Here is a 19,056-nt window from a genome sequence, read left to right on the forward strand (position 1 = left end):
AGATCCTCTTTAGACCTTCTTTAGATCCTCTTTAGACCTGCTTTAGATCCTCTTTAGACCTTCTTTAGATCCTCTTTAGACCTGCTTTAGATCCTCTTTAGATCCTCTTTAGACCCGCTTTAGACCTGCTTTAGATCCTCTTTAGACCTGCTTTAGATCCTCTCTAGATCCTCTTTAGACCTGCTTTAGATCCTCTTTAGACCCGCTTTAGATCCTCTTTAGACCTGCTTTAGATCCTCTTTAGATCCTCTTTAGACCTGCTTTAGATCCTCTTTAGACCCGCTTTAGATCCTCTTTAGATCCTCTTTAGATCCTCTTTAGACCTGCTTTAGATCCTCTTTAGACCCGCTTTAGATCCTCTTTAGACCTGCTTTAGATCCTCTTTAGACCTGCTTTAGATCCTCTTTAGACCTGCTTTAGATCCTCTTTAGATCCTCTTTAGACCTGCTTTAGATCCTCTTTAGACCCCCCTGTGGCCCCCGCTTTGAAAATGAAGACACAAAGTGCAAAGAGAAGTTTAAAGTTTTTGTCTTTATCACACTTTTTCCCAAAACACAAATAAACTTCAGCCAAAGGCAAAAGCTCTAAACTTAGACTTAGTGCTGGTTTGACATGTGATGCTTTTCCACAAATGATTCAAATATTTACAGCAAGAGATTTTAGTGCAAAGAGTTTAAAGCATTTAGAGAACTGTAAACACGCCTCAGACCAGACCTGCTTTAGTCCTGGTTTAGACCTGCTTTAGACCTGGTTTAGTCCTGGTTTAGTCCTGGTTTAGACCTGCTTTAGACCTGGTTTAGTCCTGGTTTAGTCCTGGTTTAGACCTGCTTTAGTCCTGGTTTAGACCTGGTTTAGTCCTGGTTTAGACCTGCTTTAGTCCTGGTTTAGACCTGCTTTAGTCCTGGTTTAGACCTGCTTTAGTCCTGGTTTAGTCCTGGTTTAGTCCTGGTTTAGACCTGGTTTAGTCCTGGTTTAGTCCTGGTTTAGTCCTGCTTTAGTCCTGGTTTAGACCTGGTTTAGTCCTGGTTTAGACCTGCTTTAGTCCTGGTTTAGACCTGGTTTAGACCTGCTTTAGTCCTGGTTTAGTCCTGCTTTAGTCCTGCTTTAGTCCTGGTTTAGTCCTGGTTTAGACCTGGTTTAGACCTGCTTTAGTCCTGCTTTAGTCCTGGTTTAGTCCTGGTTTAGTCCTGCTTTAGTCCTGGTTCAGGTCTGGACCATGGGGCAGGTGTGGCTCTGGTTCAGGTCTGGACCATGGGGCAGGCGTGGCTCTGGTTCAGGTCTGGACCATGGGGCAGGCGTGGCTCTGGTTCAGGTCTGGACCATGGGGCAGGCGTGGCTCTGGTTCAGGTCTGGACCATGGGGCAGGTGTGGCTCTGGTTCAGGTCTGGACCATGGGGCAGGCGTGGCTCTGGTTCAGGTCTGGACCATGGGGCAGGTGTGGCTCTGGTTCAGGTCTGGACCATGGGGCAGGCGTGGCTCTGGTTCAGGTCTGGACCATGGGGCAGGCGTGGCTCTGGTTCAGCTCTGGACCATGGGGCAGGTGTGGCTCTGGTTCAGGTCTGGACCATGGGGCAGGCGTGGCTCTGGTTCAGCTCTGGACCATGGGGCAGGTGTGGCTCTGGTTCAGCTCTGGACCATGGGGCAGGTGTGGCTCTGGTTCAGGTCTGGACCATGGGGCAGGCGTGGCTCTGGTTCAGGTCTGGACCATGGGGCAGGTGTGGCTCTGGTTCAGGTCTGGACCATGGGGCAGGCGTGGCTCTGGTTCAGGTCTGGACCATGGGGCAGGTGTGGCTCTGGTCCACCCTCAGGTCAGTAGAATACTGTGAGGTCCAGTCTCGGTTGAAGACCTGGTCCGCTTGAGTCCGGAGCGTCTCGAGTCTCGTCTCAGACTCGCTCTGGTTCACGACGAGTCCGACTCCGGCCGTCTGCGAGAAGTAATCTCCTGACCAGTTAGAAGTCCCTGTTCCAGAGGCAGGGTCAGAGGCAGGGTCAGAGGCAGGGTCAGAGGCAGGGTCAGAAGAACCAGGAAACGACAGACAAACTAACTGACATAACACGAGCGTTGGTTAACAACACGTCGGTTAGTAACAGGTGGTTAGTAACAGGTGGTTAGTAACAGGTCGGTTAGTAACAGGTCGGTTAGTAACGGGTGGTTAGTAACGGGTGGTTAGTAAGAGGTCGGTTAGTAACAGGTCGGTTAGTAACAGGTGGTTAGTAACAGGTCGGTTAGTAACAGGTGGTTAGTAACAGGTGGTTAGTAACAGGTCGGTTAGTAACAGGTGGTTAGTAACAGGTCGGTTAGTAACAGGTCGGTTAGTAACAGGTGGTTAGTAACAGGTCGGTTAGTAACAGGTGGTTAGTAACAGGTGGTTAGTAACAGGTCGGTTAGTAACAGGTGGTTAGTGACAGGTGATTCGTAACAGGTCGGTTAGTAACAGGTCGGTTAGTAACAGGTGGTTAGTAACAGGTCGGTTAGTAACAGGTCGGTTAGTAACAGGTGGTTAGTAACAGGTCGGTTAGTAACAGGTCGGTTAGTAACAGGTGGTTAGTAACAGGTGGTTAGTAACAGGTCGGTTAGTAACAGGTCGGTTAGTAACGGGTGGTTAGTAACGGGTGGTTAGTAACAGGTCGGTTAGTAAGAGGTCGGTTGGTAACAGGTCGGTTAGTAACAGGTGGTTAGTAACAGGTCGGTTAGTAACAGGTCGGTTAGTAAGAGGTCGGTTAGTAAGAGGTCGGTTAGTAACAGGTGGTTAGTAACAGGTCGGTTAGTAACAGGTGGTTAGTAACAGGTGGTTAGTAACAGGTCGGTTAGTAACAGGTGGTTAGTAACAGGTCGGTTAGTAACAGGTCGGTTAGTAACAGGTGGTTAGTAACAGGTCGGTTAGTAACAGGTCGGTTAGTAACAGGTCGGTTAGTAACAGGTGGTTAGTAACAGGTGGTTAGTAACAGGTCGGTTAGTAAGAGGTCGGTTAGTAACAGGTCGGTTAGTAACAGGTGGTTAGTAACAGGTCGGTTAGTAACAGGTGGTTAGTAACAGGTGGTTAGTAACAGGTCGGTTAGTAACAGGTGGTTAGTAACAGGTCGGTTAGTAACAGGTCGGTTAGTAACAGGTGGTTAGTAACAGGTCGGTTAGTAACAGGTGGTTAGTAACAGGTCGGTTAGTAACAGGTCGGTTAGTAAGAGGTCGGTTAGTAACAGGTCGGTTAGTAACAGGTGGTTAGTAACAGGTCGGTTAGTAACAGGTGGTTAGTAACAGGTGGTTAGTAACAGGTCGGTTAGTAACAGGTGGTTAGTAACAGGTCGGTTAGTAACAGGTCGGTTAGTAACAGGTGGTTAGTAACAGGTCGGTTAGTAACAGGTGGTTAGTAACAGGTGGTTAGTAACAGGTCGGTTAGTAACAGGTGGTTAGTGACAGGTGATTCGTAACAGGTCGGTTAGTAACAGGTCGGTTAGTAACAGGTGGTTAGTAACAGGTCGGTTAGTAACAGGTCGGTTAGTAACAGGTGGTTAGTAACAGGTCGGTTAGTAACAGGTCGGTTAGTAACAGGTGGTTAGTAACAGGTGGTTAGTAACAGGTCGGTTAGTAACAGGTCGGTTAGTAACGGGTGGTTAGTAACGGGTGGTTAGTAACAGGTCGGTTAGTAAGAGGTCGGTTGGTAACAGGTCGGTTAGTAACAGGTGGTTAGTAACAGGTCGGTTAGTAACAGGTCGGTTAGTAAGAGGTCGGTTAGTAAGAGGTCGGTTAGTAACAGGTGGTTAGTAACAGGTCGGTTAGTAACAGGTGGTTAGTAACAGGTGGTTAGTAACAGGTCGGTTAGTAACAGGTGGTTAGTAACAGGTCGGTTAGTAACAGGTCGGTTAGTAACAGGTGGTTAGTAACAGGTCGGTTAGTAACAGGTCGGTTAGTAACAGGTCGGTTAGTAACAGGTGGTTAGTAACAGGTGGTTAGTAACAGGTCGGTTAGTAACAGGTCGGTTAGTAACAGGTGGTTAGTAACAGGTCGGTTAGTAACAGGTGGTTAGTAACAGGTCGGTTAGTAACAGGCGGTTAGTAACAGGTGGTTAGTAACAGGTGGTTAGAGGTCGGTTAGTAACAGGTCGGTTAGTAACAGGTGGTTAGTAACAGGTCGGTTAGTAACAGGTGGTTAGTAACAGGTCGGTTAGTAACAGGTCGGTTAGTAACAGGTGGTTAGTAACAGGTGGTTAGTAACAGGTCGGTTAGTAACAGGTGGTTAGTAACAGGTCGGTTAGTAACAGGTCGGTTAGTAACAGGTGGTTAGTAACGGTCGGTTAGTAACGGGTGGTTAGTAACGGGTGGTTAGTAACAGGTCGGTTAGTAACGGTCGGTTAGTAACAGGTCGGTTAGTAACAGGTGGTTAGTAACAGGTCGGTTAGTAACAGGTCGGTTAGTAACAGGTGGTTAGTAACAGGTCGGTTAGTAACAGGTCGGTTAGTAACAGGTGGTTAGTAACAGGTCGGTTAGTAACAGGTCGGTTAGTAACAGGTGGTTAGTAACAGGTCGGTTAGTAACAGGTGGTTAGTAACAGGTGGTTAGTAACAGGTGGTTAGTAACAGGTCGGTTAGTAACAGGTCGGTTAGTAACAGGTGGTTAGTAACAGGTGGTTAGTAACAGGTCGGTTAGTAACAGGTCGGTTAGTAACAGGTGGTTAGTAACAGGTGGTTAGTAACAGGTCGGTTAGTAACAGGTGGTTAGTAGCAGGTCGGTTAGTAACAGGTCGGTTAGTAACAGGTGGTTAGTAACAGGTCGGTTAGGAACAGGTGGTTAGTAACAGGTGGTTAGTAACAGGTGGTTAGTAACAGGTCGGTTAGTAACAGGTCGGTTAGTAACAGGTGGTTAGTAACAGGTCGGTTAGTAACAGGTGGTTAGTAACAGGTTGGTTAGTAACAGGTCGGTTAGTAACAGGTGGTTAGTAACAGGTGGTTAGTAACAGGTCGGTTAGTAACAGGTGGTTAGTAACAGGTGGTTAGTAACAGGTCGGTTAGTAACAGGTCGGTTAGTAACAGGTGGTTAGTAACAGGTCGGTTAGTAACAGGTCGGTTAGTAACAGGTGGTTAGTAACAGGTGGTTAGTAACAGGTCGGTTAGTAACAGGTCGGTTAGTAACAGGTGGTTAGTAACAGGTGGTTAGTAACAGGTCGGTTAGTAACAGGTGGTTAGTAACAGGTGGTTAGTAACAGGTCGGTTAGTAACAGGTCGGTTAGTAACAGGTGGTTTGTAACAGGTTGGTTAGTAACAGGTCGGTTAGTAACAGGTCGGTTAGTAACAGGTGGTCAGTAACAGGTCGGTTAGTAATAGGTGGTTAGTAACAGGTCGGTTAGTAACAGGTGGTTAGTAACAGGTGGTTAGTAACAGGTCGGTTAATAACAGGTGGTTAGTAACAGGTCGGTTAGTAACAGGTGGTTAGTAACAGGTCGGTTAGTAACAGGTGGTTAGTAACAGGTCGGTTAGTAACAGGTCGGTTAGTAACAGGTCGGTTAGTAACAGGTGGTTAGTAACAGGTGGTTAGTAACAGGTTGGTTAGTAACAGGTCGGTTAGTAACAGGTGGTTAGTAACAGGTGGTTAGTAACAGGTCGGTTAGTAACAGGTCGGTTAGTAACAGGTCGGTTAGTAGCAGGTCGGTTAGTAACAGGTGGTTAGTAACAGGTGGTTAGTAACAGGTCGGTTAGTAACAGGTGGTTAGTAACAGGTCGGTTAGTAACAGGTCGGTTAGTAACAGGTGGTTAGTAACAGGTGGTTAGTAACAGGTCGGTTAGTAACAGGTGGTAACAGGTGGTTAGTAACAGGTGATTAGTAACAGGTGGTTAGTAACAGGTGGTTAGTAACAGGTGGTTTGTAACAGGTCGGTAAGTAACAGGTCGGTTAGTAACAGGTCGGTTAGTAACAGGTCGGTTAGTAACAGGTGGTTAGTAACAGGTCGGTTAGTAACAGGTGGTTAGTAACAGGTCGGTTAGTAACAGGTGGTTAGTCACAGGTCGGTTAGTAACAGGTGGTTAGTAACAGGTGGTTAGTAACAGGTCGGTTAGTAACAGGTCGGTTAGTAACAGGTCGGTTAGTAACAGGTGGTTAGTAACAGGTGGTTAGTAACAGGTGGTTAGTAACAGGTCGGTTAGTAACAGGTGGTTAGTAACAGGTCGGTTAGTAACAGGTGGTTAGTAACAGGTGGTTAGTAACAGGTGGTTTGTAACAGGTCGGTTAGTAACAGGTGGTTAGTAACAGGTCGGTTAGTAACAGGTCGGTTAGTAACAGGTGGTTAGTAACAGGTCGGTTAGTAACAGGTCGGTTAGTAACAGGTCGGTTAGTAACAGGTCGGTTAGTAACAGGTGGTTAGTAACAGGTCGGTTAGTAACAGGTGGTTAGTAACAGGTGGTTAGTAACAGGTCGGTTAGTAACAGGTCGGTTAGTAACAGGTGGTTAGTAACAGGTGGTTAGTAACAGGTCGGTTAGTAACAGGTGGTTAGTAACAGGTGGTTAGTAACAGGTGGTTAGTAACAGGTCGGTTAGTAACAGGTGGTTAGTAACAGGTGGTTAGTAACAGGTGGTTAGTAACAGGTGGTTAGTAACAGGTGGTTAGTAGGTGTTTCTCACCGATGTAAAGCACACGGTCCGTCACCATGAACTTGGCGTGATTCACTCGAGCGAAAGGGATCTTCATCTGCTCCGGGGTCGAGGGCACCGTGAACACTCTCTGTGGCATGGGTAAAGGGCAGAGGTAAAGGGTATGCATAAAGGGCAGAGGTAAAGGGTATGCATAAAGGTCACACGTAAAGGGTATGCATAAAGGTCACACGTAAAGGGTATGCATAAAGGTCACACGTAAAGGGTATGCATAAAGGGCACACGTAAAGGGTATGCATAAAGGTCACACGTAAAGGGTATGCATAAAGGGCACACGTAAAGGGTATGCATAAAGGGCAGAGGTAAAGGGTATGCATAAAGGTCACACGTAAAGGGTATGCATAAAGGGCACACGTAAAGGGTATGCATAAAGGGCAGAGGTAAAGCCCATGGTCCAGCCGCTGCTCCTGAGGGACAAGCTGGAGACGGCTGGTGTGGAGGACGACCTGCAGAGTGGATCCTGGACTACCCCAGTTTGTGAGAGCCCGGGACTGTGTCTGACACTCGGACCTGCAGTGTGGGGGCCCCAGGGCACTGTCCTCGCGCGCTTTCTCTTCACCCTCTACACTGCAGACCTCAGACATGGACAGCTGTGTCCTGCAGAAGTTCTCTGACCACTCTGCCATCATAGGACTCATCACAGAAGATGATGTGGAGGACAGAGGACTGGAGCAGGACTTTGTGGAACCACCTCCTCATCAACGCGGGGAAGACCAAGGAGATGGTGGTGGACTTCCACAGAGGCCACGCCCCCCTCACCAGTGAACATCCAGGGACGGGACAGGCCACGCCCCCCTCACCAGTGAACATCCAGGGACGGGACAGGCCACGCCCCCCTCACCAGTGAACATCCAGGGACAGGCCACGCCCCCCTCACCAGTGAACATCCAGGGACGGGACATTGAGAGAGTGACTCATACAAGGACCTGGTGTTCATCTGAACCACAAACTGGACTCATAACACAGACTGAACAGGAAGAGCCAGAGTGGGCTCTACCTCCTGAGGAGACTCAGGTCTTTTGGAGTGACAGGGCCACTCCTGACAGGCCCACTCCTGACAGGGCCACTCCTGCCAGGGCCACTCCTGAAGACCTTCTCCTCCTCTGTGGTGCATCAGCTCCTGTAGGTGTGGTCGTCACAGAGAGGGAGAGGAAGAAGCTGGACAAAGCTCCGTCCTGGGCTGTCCTCTGGACTCGGTGCAGGAGGTGGAGGACAGAAGGTCCTGGATAGATTCACATCTATGCTTGATCATGAGTGTCACCCCCTGCAGGACACTCTGTCTCTGTCCCCTGCAGGACACTCTGTCCACTCTGGAGAGACGCTTCAGTGAGAGACTGATCCACCCTCGCTGTGTGAGGTAAAGGTTTCGCAGGTCTTTCCTTCTGCTGCTGTCAGACTTTATAACAAAAACTGTTAGTCCTGAACACTCACAATACTGACCTAACCATGTGCAATTACTGTTATATGTGCAATTACTGTCGTGATCACATGCAATGGTATTTATGTATTTATTTATTTGTCTATGGGAGTTTTTATTTATAGGAGATCTTCTACTGAAAGTGTTTTTCAGACTTCCTATAAATGATCTGTTCTTTTCTTCTGGATCTTCCTGCGTTGCACCAATGAAATTTCCCCATGTGGGACAATAAAGGATTATCTTATCTTATCTTAAAGGGCACGGGTAAAGGGTATGCATAAAGGGCACGGGTAAAGGACACACGTAAAGAGCAGAGGTAAAGGTCAGTGTGTGTGGAGTGTCCTTTACCACGTGGAGGTCACAGCTGAGCGGAGGGCGGGTCAGCACCAGGAGAGACTGGAGGTAAACAAACATGGCCGACGGAGAGTGAGGCCAACAGCTGACGAGGAGGCGGACCTTCAACCCTCTGGAGCAGGCGGCGGAGCGGAGAGCAGAGTCCAGAGGAGGCCAGAACCTGAGAGCAGAACACCAGAGGAGCAGAGGAGCAGAGGGTCAAAGGAGCAGGGGTCAGAAGGTCAGAGGTTTTACCTGGGAGGTTTGGAGAACTGATCTTCTGGGATGAAGTCCATGACTGAGACGTGGATGAACTGCTGAGCGTCTTCCATCACAGACAAAATGGCCGCCAGGTCATCAGTGCGACCGCGAGTCGAGAGCTGAGGAGGAGCGCTCTGAGACAAGAGGTCACACCAGGGTCAAACCAGGGTCAGACCAGGGTCAGACCTGGTTTAGACCTGGTTTAGACCTGGTTTAGTCCTGGATTAGACCTGGTTTAGTCCTGGTTTAGACCTGGTTTAGACCTGGTTTAGTCCTGGTTTAGACCTGGTTTAGTCCTGGTTTAGACCTGGTTTAGACCTGGTTTAGTCCTGGTTTAGACCTGGTTTAGACCTGGTTTAGTCCTGGTTTAGACTCCAGGGTAAATACTCACAGAGAGATAGACTCGCGCTGGGACGCCGTTGAACTTGAGGTGCAAAGGATTCTGGGCGCTGGAGAGGGCGGAGAGACGCGCTGGCCAATAGGGAGGCAGGGAGCCGTTAGCGCCGCCTACTGTCCAATAAACCTCGAACACACGAGACACGTCCTGAGCGAGACAACTGCAGTCTTCAACCGCGAGCCCCACCTCCTTCACCTGAGGCACACTGCACTTCAGTCTGTTTGATCAGAACTCGTCACAAACAGGAACCCTTTGCGCGTGGGAACCCTTCGTGCATGGGAACCCTTCGCGCATGGGAACCCTTCGCGCATGGGAACCCTCCGTGCACGGGAATCCTTTTACGCATGGGAACCCCAGTTTGAGGTGAGTAATCACCTCAGGACAAAAGGCGACTCACACAATGTTCTATAATGGTCAGAGCTTTACCTGTGTTAACGAGTTGTACCCGTGTTAACGAGTTGAACCCGTGTTAACGAGTTAACGAGTTGTACCCGTGTTAACGAGTTGTACCTGTGTTAACGACCTGTACCCGTGTTAACGAGTTGTACCCGTGTTAACGAGTTGTACCCGTGTTAACGAGTTAACGAGTTGTACCCGTGTTAACGAGTTGTACTTGTGTTAACGAGTTGTACCTGTGTTAACGACCTGTACCTGTGTTAACAAGTTGTACCCGTGTTAACGAGTTGTACCGGTGTTAACGAGTTAACGACCTATACCTGTGTTAACGACCTGTACCTGTGTTAACGACCTGTACCTGTGTTAACGAGCTGTACCCGTGTTAACGAGTTAACGAGTTGTACCTGTGTTAACGACCTGTACCTGTGTTAACGACCTGTACCTGTGTTAACGAGTTGTACCCGTGTTAACGAGTTAACGAGTTGTACCTGTGTTAACGACCTGTACCTGTGTTAACGAGTTGTACCCGTGTTAACGAGCTGTACCTGTGTTAACGAGTTGTACCCGTGTTAACGAGTTGTACTTGTGTTAACGAGCTGTACCTGTGTTAACGAGCTGTACCCGTGTTAACGAGTTGTATCCGCGTTAACGAGTTGTACCTGCGTTAACGAGTTGTACCTGTGTTAACGAGTTGAACCTGTGTTAACGAGTTAACGAGTTGAACCCGTGTTAACGAGTTAACGAGTTGTACCTGTGTTAACGACCTGTACCTGTGTTAACGACCTGTACCTGTGTTAACGAGTTGTACCCGTGTTAACGAGTTGTACCTGTGTTAACGAGTTATACTTGTGTTAACGAGCTGTACCTGTGTTAACGAGCTGTACCCGTGTTAACGAGTTGTATCCGCGTTAACGAGTTGTACCTGCGTTAACGAGTTGAACCCGTGTTAACAAGTTGTACCCGTGTTAACGAGTTAACGAGTTGTACCTGTGTTAACGACCTGTACCTGTGTTAACGACCTGTACCTGTGTTAACGAGTTGTACCCGTGTTAACGAGTTGTACCCGTGTTAACGAGTTAACGAGTTGTACCTGTGTTAACGACCTGTACCTGTGTTAACGAGTTGTACCCGTGTTAACGAGTTAACGACCTGTACCTGTGTCAACAACCTGTACCAGTGTTAACGACCTGTACCTGTGTTAACGAGTTTTACCCGTGTTAACGAGTTCTACTTGTGTTAACGAGTTATACTTGTGTTAACGAGCTGTACCTGTGTTAACGAGCGCCAGTCCATGTTGGCACTGCCCACGTGCAGATGCCTCTGGTCCACGGCCCAGAGCTTTGTGTGGATGATTCCTCCGGTCAGAGCCGACAGGTTCACCTCCCTGACCGCTGCACCTGAACACACACGGATCGTTAGCTCTCCTCCTCATCCTTGTTACCCCTCCTCCTCCTCGTTAGCCCTCCTCCTTGTTACCCCTCCTCCTCGTTAGCCCTCCTCCTCCTCGTTAGCCCTCCTCCACGTTAGCCCTCCTCCTCCTCGTTAGCCCCCCTCCTCCTCCTCCTCGTTAGCCCTCCTCCTCCTCGCTAGCCCTCCTCCTCCACGTTAGCCCTCCTCCTCCTCGTTAGCCCGCCTCCTCCTCCTCGTTAGCCCTCCTCCTCCACGTTAGCCCTCCTCCTCCTCGTTAGCCCTCCTCCTCCTCCTTGTTACCCCTCCTCCTCCTCGTTAGCTCTCCTCCTCCTCCTTGTTACCTCTCCTCCTCCTCGTTAGCCCTCCTCCTCCTCCTCGTTAGCCCTCCTCCTCCTCCTCGCTAGCCCTCCTCCTCCACGTTAGCCCTCCTCCTCCTCGTTAGCCCTCCTCGCTTGCCCTCCTCCTCCTCATTAGCCCTCCTCCTCCTCGTTAGCCCTCCTCCTCCTCGCTTGCCATCCTCCTCCTCATTAGCCATCCTCCTCCTCGTTAGCCCTCCTCCTCCTCGCTTGCCCTCCTCCTCCTCATTAGCCCTCCTCCTCCTCCTCATTAGCCCTCCTCCTCCTCGTTAGCCTTCCTCCTCCTCGTTAGCCTTCCTCCTCCTCGTTAGCCCTCCTCCTCCTCGCTTGCCCTCCTCCTCCTCATTAGCCCTCCTCCTCCTCCTCATTAGCCCTCCTCCTCCTCGTTAGCCTTCCTCCTCCTCGTTAGCCTTCCTCCTCCTCGTTAGCCCTCCTCCTCCTCGCTTGCCCTCCTCCTCCTCATTAGCCCTCCTCCTCGTTAGCGCTCCTGTACCTGCGTCCTTCAGCTCCTCGGTGTCCTCCGTCTGTGTCTGTGGTGCGTTCACTGACACTCGCAGACTCACTCCTCTGGATATAAGGCTCTTCATCTTCTCAAACACCAGCCGCCCCTGGAACACACTCAGTCAGATGCCCTGCCACACACTCAGTCAGATGCCCTGCCACACACTCAGTCAGATGCCCTGCCACACACTCAGTCAGATGCCCTGCCACCCGAGCAAGACTACGAGATCCCACACTTACAGATACTTAGATATATTAAGAAACATTCGAGACAAACTAACTTTTCACTTAAATCAAAATATTACCAAGGGGTCATAAGCCCCTCCCTCACCTTCACCTCCCTCACCTGTGCTTCACCTGCCCCTCCCTCACCTGCGCGTTGTAAGCACCTCCCTCACCTGCGCGTCACCTGCCCCTCCTTCACCTGTGCGTCATAGCCCCTCCCTCACTTGTGCGTTATAAGCCCCTCCCTCACCTGCGCGTCACCTGCCCCTCCCTCACCTGCACATCATAAGCCCCTCCCTCACTTGCGCGTTATAAGCCCCTCCCTCACCGGCGCGTCATAAGCCCCTCCCTCACCTGCGCGTCAAAAGCCCCTCCCTCACCTGCGCGTCATAAGCCCCTCCCTCACCTGCGCGTCATAAGCCCCTCCCTCACCTGCGCGTCATAAGCCCCTCCCTCACCTGCGCGTCATAAGCCCCTCCCTCACCTGCGCGTCATAAGCCCCTCCCTCAACCGCGTGCCATAAGCCCCTCCCTTACCTGCGCGTCACCTGCCCCTCCCTCACCTGCACATCATAAGCCCCTCCCTCACTTGCGCGTCATAAGCCCCTCCCTCACCTGCGCGTCATAAGCCCCTCCCTCACCTGCGCGTCAAAAGCCCCTCCCTCACCTGCGCGTCATAAGCCCCTCCCTCACCTGCGCGTCATAAGCCCCTCCCTCACCTGCGTGTCATAAGCCCCTCCCTCACCTGCGCGTCATAAGCCCCTCCCTCACCTGCGCGTCATAAGCCCCTCCCTCAACCGCGTGCCATAAGCCCCTCCCTTACCTGCGCATCACCTGCCCCTCCCTCACCTGCACATCATAAGCCCCTCCCTCACTTGCGCGTTATAAGCCCCTCCCTCACCGGCGCGTCATAAGCCCCTCCCTCACCTGCGCGTCAAAAGCCCCTCCCTCACACTGCGCGGCATAAGCCCCTCCCTCACCTGCGCGTCATAAGCCCCTCCCTCACCTGCGCGTCATAAGCCCCTCCCTCACCTGCGGGTCATAAGCCCCTCCCTCACCTGTGCGTCAGTGGGGTTGTGGTCGGCGCTCCTCAGGGTCACGTAGAAGGCAGCGACGTCGACAGAGTGGTTGGCCCGGTCCAGCAGACGCAGCCAGCTCTGAGCGATGGACTCAAGAGAGGAAGGGGCTGATGGGTAAAGGCCGTGCGGGAGACTCTCCACCAGCGACACCCTGAGGAGCCCAGAGGAACAGCAACACGCCGGGTTTAGCGTCAGCACAGCTCCTTTGCGCCGTTTTGTCCGTCATTTGTTTCGTTTGGTCATTAGACTTATACACCATGTAATAGTGTGTTTAGACTTGTACACATGTAATAGTGTGTTTAGACTTATACACCATGTAATAGTGTGTTTAGACTTATACACCATGTAATAGTGTGTTTAGACTTGTACACATGTAATAGTGTGTTTAGACTTATACACCATGTAATAGTGTGTTTAGACTTATACACATGTAATAGTATGTTTAGACTTATACACCATGTAATAGTGTGTTTAGACTTATACACCATGTAATAGTGTGTTTAGACTTATACACATGTAATAGTGTGTTTAGACTTATACACATGTAATAGTGTGTTTTAGGGGTTTAGGGGGTTTAGGGCTTGTGCTAACCCTCACCCAGAGGACTCACCGACAGTGGCTGGAGCAGGGCTCGCTCTCGGGGGCCACTCCCTGGAGCCAGTGCAGGTGGAGCTGAGCCGAGAGCTGAGCCATAGAGCGCGGGAGCCCGTAGAGCCACAGGTGCTGCGAGAACCCCACAAATAGGAGCAGGAGCAGGGGCCCCAGGCCGCGGAGGAGCAGGCTGCAGCAGGACCAGCTCTGGAGGACACAAGAGGACATGAGGGAGGAGGAGGAGAAGGAGAAGGAGAAGGAGAAGGAGGAGGAGAAGAAGGAGGAGGAGGAGGAGGAGGAGGAGGAGGAGGAGGAGAAGGAGAAGGAGAAGGAGAAGGAGAAGGAGAAGAAGAAGAAGAAGAAGAAGAAGAAGAAGAAGAAGAAGAAGAAGAAGAAGAAGAAGAAGAAGAAGAAGAAGAAGAAGAAGAAGAAGAAGAAGAAGAAGAAGAAGAAGAAGAAGAAGAAGAAGAAGAAGAAGAAGAAGAAGAAGAAGAAGAAGAAGAAGAAGAAGAAAAAAACAACCAAATGACACAGGAAACATTCAGGGTTTTAGTCCTGGTTTAGACCTGGTTTAGTCCTGGTTTAGACCTGGTTTAGTCCTGGTTTAGACCTGGTTTAGACCTGGTTTAGTCCTGGTTTAGACCTGGTTCTCCTTCAGGGCGTGGCACAGAGAAAACATGATACTCCCTTGAAATGTCTCCAATATCTGTCCCAGAGGAAGGAGTTCTGCACAAGGACTAAACCAGGGATAAAACTGGTCCAAACCAGACCAAACCAGGACTAAATAAAACCAGATCTCAAAACAAGACTAAAGTCTAAAGCAGGACAAAAAAAGCCCTAAACCAGGTCTAAATGCCCCACCTTTTCAGTTTTCTCAGCAGACGGGGCTCCGGCTCCGGTCTCGGGCGGGGCGGCTCCTCCGGTCTCGGTCGGGGCGCCGGCTCCGGTCTCGGGCGGGGCTCCGGTCTCGGGCGGGGCTCCGGTCTCGGGCGGGGCTGCGGCTCCGGTCTCGGGCGGGGCTGCCGCTCCGGTCTCGGGCGGGGCTCTGGTCTCGGGCGGGGCGGCGGCTCCGGTCTCGGGCGGGGCCAGTTCAGACGAGTCTTCGATCTCTTGTCTTTGGCCTGGTTCTAGAGTCTGGGTTTTGGGGCCCTCAGACTCGCCCTCTGACTGCGACTCAGGCTCCGTGGAAGAACTCTGAAACTAACGAAAACCAGAAATGATCAATCAAACAAAGTGACAGAGAAAAAGCAGAAGTACTAAAGGGTCTTTAAAGCCCCAGGAACTTTGGATGTTTTATTGCCCTTAAACTTAAGGCTCTGGTCTGGACACATAACGCCGCCGCCGACATTCGCCTTAAACAACCAAAGCTAACGATGCTAACTCGGCTAACATGACTAGCTCCAGAGTGGACACCCCCACAGACGAGCCCCGCCCGCCGTGTGGGCTCTCCAGGCCCCGTCCCCGTCGGAAGGATAAGAGGAGATAACTTTACAACAGGTGGCCGTCAGGTCAGAGGTCAGAGCTGAGGTCAGAGGTGAGGTCAGAGCTAAGGTCAGTGGTGAGGTCAGAGCCTGAGGTCAGAGCCTGAGGTCAGAGGTGAGGTCAGAGCCTGAGGTCAGAGCAGAGGTCAGAGCTAAGGTCAGAGCCTGAGGTCAGAGCCTGAGGTCAGAGGTGAGGTCAGAGCCTGAGGTCAGAGGTGAGGTCAGAGCTGAGGTCAGAGGTGAGGTCAGAGGTGGGGTCAGAGCCTGAGGTCAAAGCTGAGGTCAGAGCTAAGGTCAGAGCCTGAGGTCAGAGGTGAGGTCAGAGCCTGAGGTCAGAAGTGAGGCCAGAGTTGAGGTCAGAGCCTGAGGTCAGAAGTGAGGTCAGAGCCTGAGGTCAGAGCCTGAGGTCAGAGCTGAGATCAGAGGTGAGATCAGAGGTGAGGTCAGTGCTGAGGTCAGAGCTGAGGTCAGAGGTGAGGTCAGAGGTGAGGTCAGAGCCTGAGGTCAGAGGTGAGGTCAGAGCCTGAGGTCAGAGGTGAGGTCAGAGCCTGAGGTCAGAGGTGAGGTCAGAGGTCCTTTACCTCTTTGGCCTCGTGCTCCAGGGTCTTGTTCTCCCACGGCGGCTGTTCTTCTGTGATGCCTTCAGCTTCAGACGTTCTCTCGTCTTCTTCGTCGCTCTCTTCTTCTCTCGGCGTTCTCTCTTCTTCTCCCGTGTAAACACGACTCTCTCCTGATTCCTCTTCCACTTCCTCTTCCTCTGGCTCTGGCTCCGTCCTGGTCCCTCTCTGGTCCGGGAGCCGCTGGTTGGGTCCCCGGTCGGGCCTCAGCGCCGGCCTGGGACTCGCCGTCAGATACGACTCGGAAAAAGTTCTGGGCGCGGTGAGTCTGGGCGTGGCCTCGGCGCCCGCGGCGTCGGTGAAGGGCGAGCGGACGGCGGGCGCGGGCAGGAAGCGCTCTTTGACCTCGGCGGTTTTGGGCCTCACTTCCGGAGCTTTCTTGTGGAACGTGGGGATGCGCGACGTGAGTTTGGGGGCGGAGCTTCTACGGTTCATGTCGTCGTGGGCGGAGTCGAGGCGTTTCAGTAAAACGCTGCAGCTCTGAACGCGCTGAAACACACGACATACTCAGAGATTAGAGCTGAAGATGACATACTGACATTAGAGTTAGAGCTGAAGATGACATACTGACATTAGAGTTAGAGCTGAAGATGACATACTGACATTAGAGTTAGAGCTGAAGATGACATACTGACATTAGATCTGAAGATGACATACTGACATTAGAGTTAGAGCTGAAGATGACATACTGACATTAGAGTTAGAGCTGAAGATGACATACTGACATTAGAGTTAGATCTGAAGATGACATACTGACATTAGAGTTAGAGCTGAAGATGACATACTGACATTAGAGATTAGAGCTGAAGATGACATACTGACATTAGAGTTAGAGCTGAAGATGACATACTGACATTAGAGTTAGAGCTGAAGATGACATACTGACATTAGAGTTAGAGCTGAAGATGACATACTGACATTAGAGTTAGAGCTGAAGATGACATACTGACATTAGAGTTAGATCAGAAGATGACATACTGACATTAGAGTTAGAGCTGAAGATGACATACTGACATTAGAGTTAGAGCTGAAGATGACATACTGACATTAGAGCTGAAGATGACATACTGACATTAGAGTTAGATCTGAAGATGACATACTGACATTAGAGATTAGAGCTGAAGATGACATACTGACATTAGAGTTAGAGCTGAAGATGACATACTGACATTAGAGTTAGATCTGAAGATGACATACTGACATTAGAGTTAGAGCTGAAGATGACATACTGACATTAGAGTTAGAGCTGAAGATGACATACTGACATTAGAGTTAGATCTGAAGATGACATACTGATATTAGAGTTAGAGCTGAAGATGACATACTGACATTAGAGTTAGAGCTGAAGATGACATACTGACATTAGAGTTAGATCTGAAGATGACATACTGACATTAGAGTTAGAGCTGAAGATGACATACTGACATTAGAGTTAGATCTGAAGATGACATACTGATATTAGAGTTAGAGCTGAAGATGACATACTGACATTAGAGTTAGAGCTGAAGATGACATACTGACATTAGAGTTAGATCTGAAGATGACATACTGACATTAGAGTTAGATCTGAAGATGACATACTGACATTAGAGTTAGAGCTGAAGATGACATACTGACATTAGAGTTAGAGCTGAAGATGACATACTGACATTAGAGTTAGAGCTGAAGATGACATACTGATATTAGAGTTAGAGCTGAAGATGACATACTGACATTAGAGATTAGAGCTGAAGATGACATACTGACATTAGAGTTAGAGCTGGTGTGAAAATCAGACCTTAGAGCGTCTCCTACACACACCAAACGAGGATTTGTTCTGATTCTGACTCATGTATCACACTTTAAAAAGCAAAATAATGGGGCAAAATTGTGAACGTTTCAGCCAATTTTCCTGTAAAAAAGAAGTCCAAAATCCTCAGTCCATTTGTCACATTTAAACGTCCCAAATATGAGACGTTTGCGCCATTTTTACACAGAAAACGTCTTATTTCTGTCTGAAAACACAACGTGATGAAAGACCTGTTCAGAGAGAAGGTCCTGAAAGAGAGAGAAGGTCCTGAGAGTGAGAAGGTCCTGACAGAGAGAAGGTCCTGACAGAGAAGGTCCTGACAGAGAGAGAAGGTCCTGACAGAGAGAGAAGGTCCTGACAGAGAGAGAAGGTCCTGAGAGTGAGAAGGTCCTGACAGAGAGAGAAGGTCCTGACAGAGAGAAGGTCCTGACAGAGAGAGAAGGTCCTGAGAGTGAGAAGGTCCTGACAGAGAGAGAAGGTCCTGACAGAGAGAGAAGGTCCTGACAGAGAGAGAAGGTCCTGAGAGTGAGAAGGTCCTGACAGAGAGAGAAGGTCCTGACAGAGTGAGAAGGTCCTGACAGAGAGAGAAGGTCCTGAGAGTGAGAAGGTCCTGACAGAGAGAGAAGGTCCTGAGAGTGAGAAGGTCCTGACAGAGAGAGAAGGTCCTGACAGAGAAAAGGTCCTGACAGAGAGAAGGTCCTGGCAGAGAGAGAAGGTCCTGACAGAGAGAAGGTCCTGGCAGAGAGAAGGTCCTGGCAGAGAGAAGGTCCTGGCAGAGAGAAGGTCCTGACAGAGAGAGAAGGTCCTGAGAGTGAGAAGGTCCTGACAGAGAGAAGGTCCTGACAGAGAAGGTCCTGAGAGTGAGAAGGTCCTGACAGAGAGAGAAGGTCCTGAGAGTGAGACGGTCCTGACAGAGAGAGAAGGTCCTGACAGAGAGAAGGTCCTGACAGAGAAAAGGTCCTGACAGAGAAAAGGTCCTGACAGAGAGAGAAGGTCCTGACAGAGAGAGAAGGTCCTGAGAGTGAGAAGGTCCTGGCAGAGAGAAGGTCCTGACAGAGAGAAGGTCCTGAGAGTGAGACGGTCCTGACAGAGAGAGAAGGTCCTGAGAGTGAGACGGTCCTGACAGAGAGAAGGTCCTGACAGAGAGAGAAGGTCCTGGCAGAAAGAAGGTCCTGACAGAGAGAGAAGGTCCTGGCAGAAAGAAGGTCCTGACAGAGAGAGAAGGTCCTGGCAGAGAGAAGGTCCTGACAGAGAGAGAAGGTCCTGGCAGAGAGAAGGTCCTGACAGAGAGAAGCTCCTGACAGAGAGAAGGTCCTGACAGAGAGAGAAGGTCCTGACAGAGAGAAGGTCTTGACAGAGAGAGAAGGTCCTGGCAGAGAGAAGGTCCTGACAGAGAGAAGGTCCTGACAGAGAGAAGGTCCTGGCAGAGAGAAGGTCCTGGCAGAGAGAAGGTCCTGACAGAGAGAAGGTCCTGGCAGAGAGAGAAGGTCCTGACAGAGAGAAGGTCTTGACAGAGAGAGATGGTCCTGGCAGAGAGAAGGTCCTGACAGAGAGAAGGTCCTGGCAGG

The 19,056-nt window shown here is 50.3% G+C and overlaps 1 protein-coding gene across 1 annotated transcript; it reads right to left on the reverse strand.

Annotated features, from left to right (window-relative positions):
- Nucleotides 1–595: 595 nt before the first annotated feature.
- On the reverse strand, nucleotides 596–16,149 carry pld7 (phospholipase D family, member 7). Its single transcript, XM_072447062.1, has 11 exons — nucleotides 15,664–16,149; nucleotides 14,463–14,801; nucleotides 13,621–13,808; nucleotides 12,990–13,161; nucleotides 11,700–11,814; nucleotides 10,710–10,837; nucleotides 9,039–9,239; nucleotides 8,642–8,781; nucleotides 8,402–8,567; nucleotides 6,607–6,706; nucleotides 596–1,960 (listed from the first exon to the last, which is right to left on the reverse strand). Exons 1-11 carry the CDS (start codon nucleotides 16,132–16,134, stop codon nucleotides 1,764–1,766), a joined length of 2,217 nt encoding a protein of 738 aa, XP_072303163.1. The 5' UTR covers nucleotides 16,135–16,149; the 3' UTR covers nucleotides 596–1,763.
- Between the last annotated feature and the right edge of the window lie 2,907 nt (nucleotides 16,150–19,056).

This window comes from Eucyclogobius newberryi, unplaced genomic scaffold (genome assembly GCF_026437365.1).
Source record: "Eucyclogobius newberryi isolate DKJ021-1_F unplaced genomic scaffold, fEucNew1.0.hap1 SCAF_152, whole genome shotgun sequence".
NCBI lineage: Eukaryota > Metazoa > Chordata > Actinopteri > Gobiiformes > Gobiidae > Eucyclogobius > Eucyclogobius newberryi.

What these genes read in the sequence shown, in the direction of transcription:
- pld7 (XM_072447062.1), bottom strand. Translation starts at nt 16,134, where the DNA reads ATGAACCGTAGAAGCTCCGCCCCCAAACTCACGTCGCGCATCCCCACG. An exon ending in CGAGGAGCTGAAGGACGCAG is followed by an intron (nt 10,838 to 11,699) that starts GTACAGGAGCGC and finishes GTGTGTGTTCAG; the next exon opens with GTGCAGCGGTCAGGGAGGTG. An exon ending in CAGTTCTCCAAACCTCCCAG is followed by an intron (nt 8,568 to 8,641) that starts GTAAAACCTCTG and finishes TTCTGCTCTCAG; the next exon opens with GTTCTGGCCTCCTCTGGACT.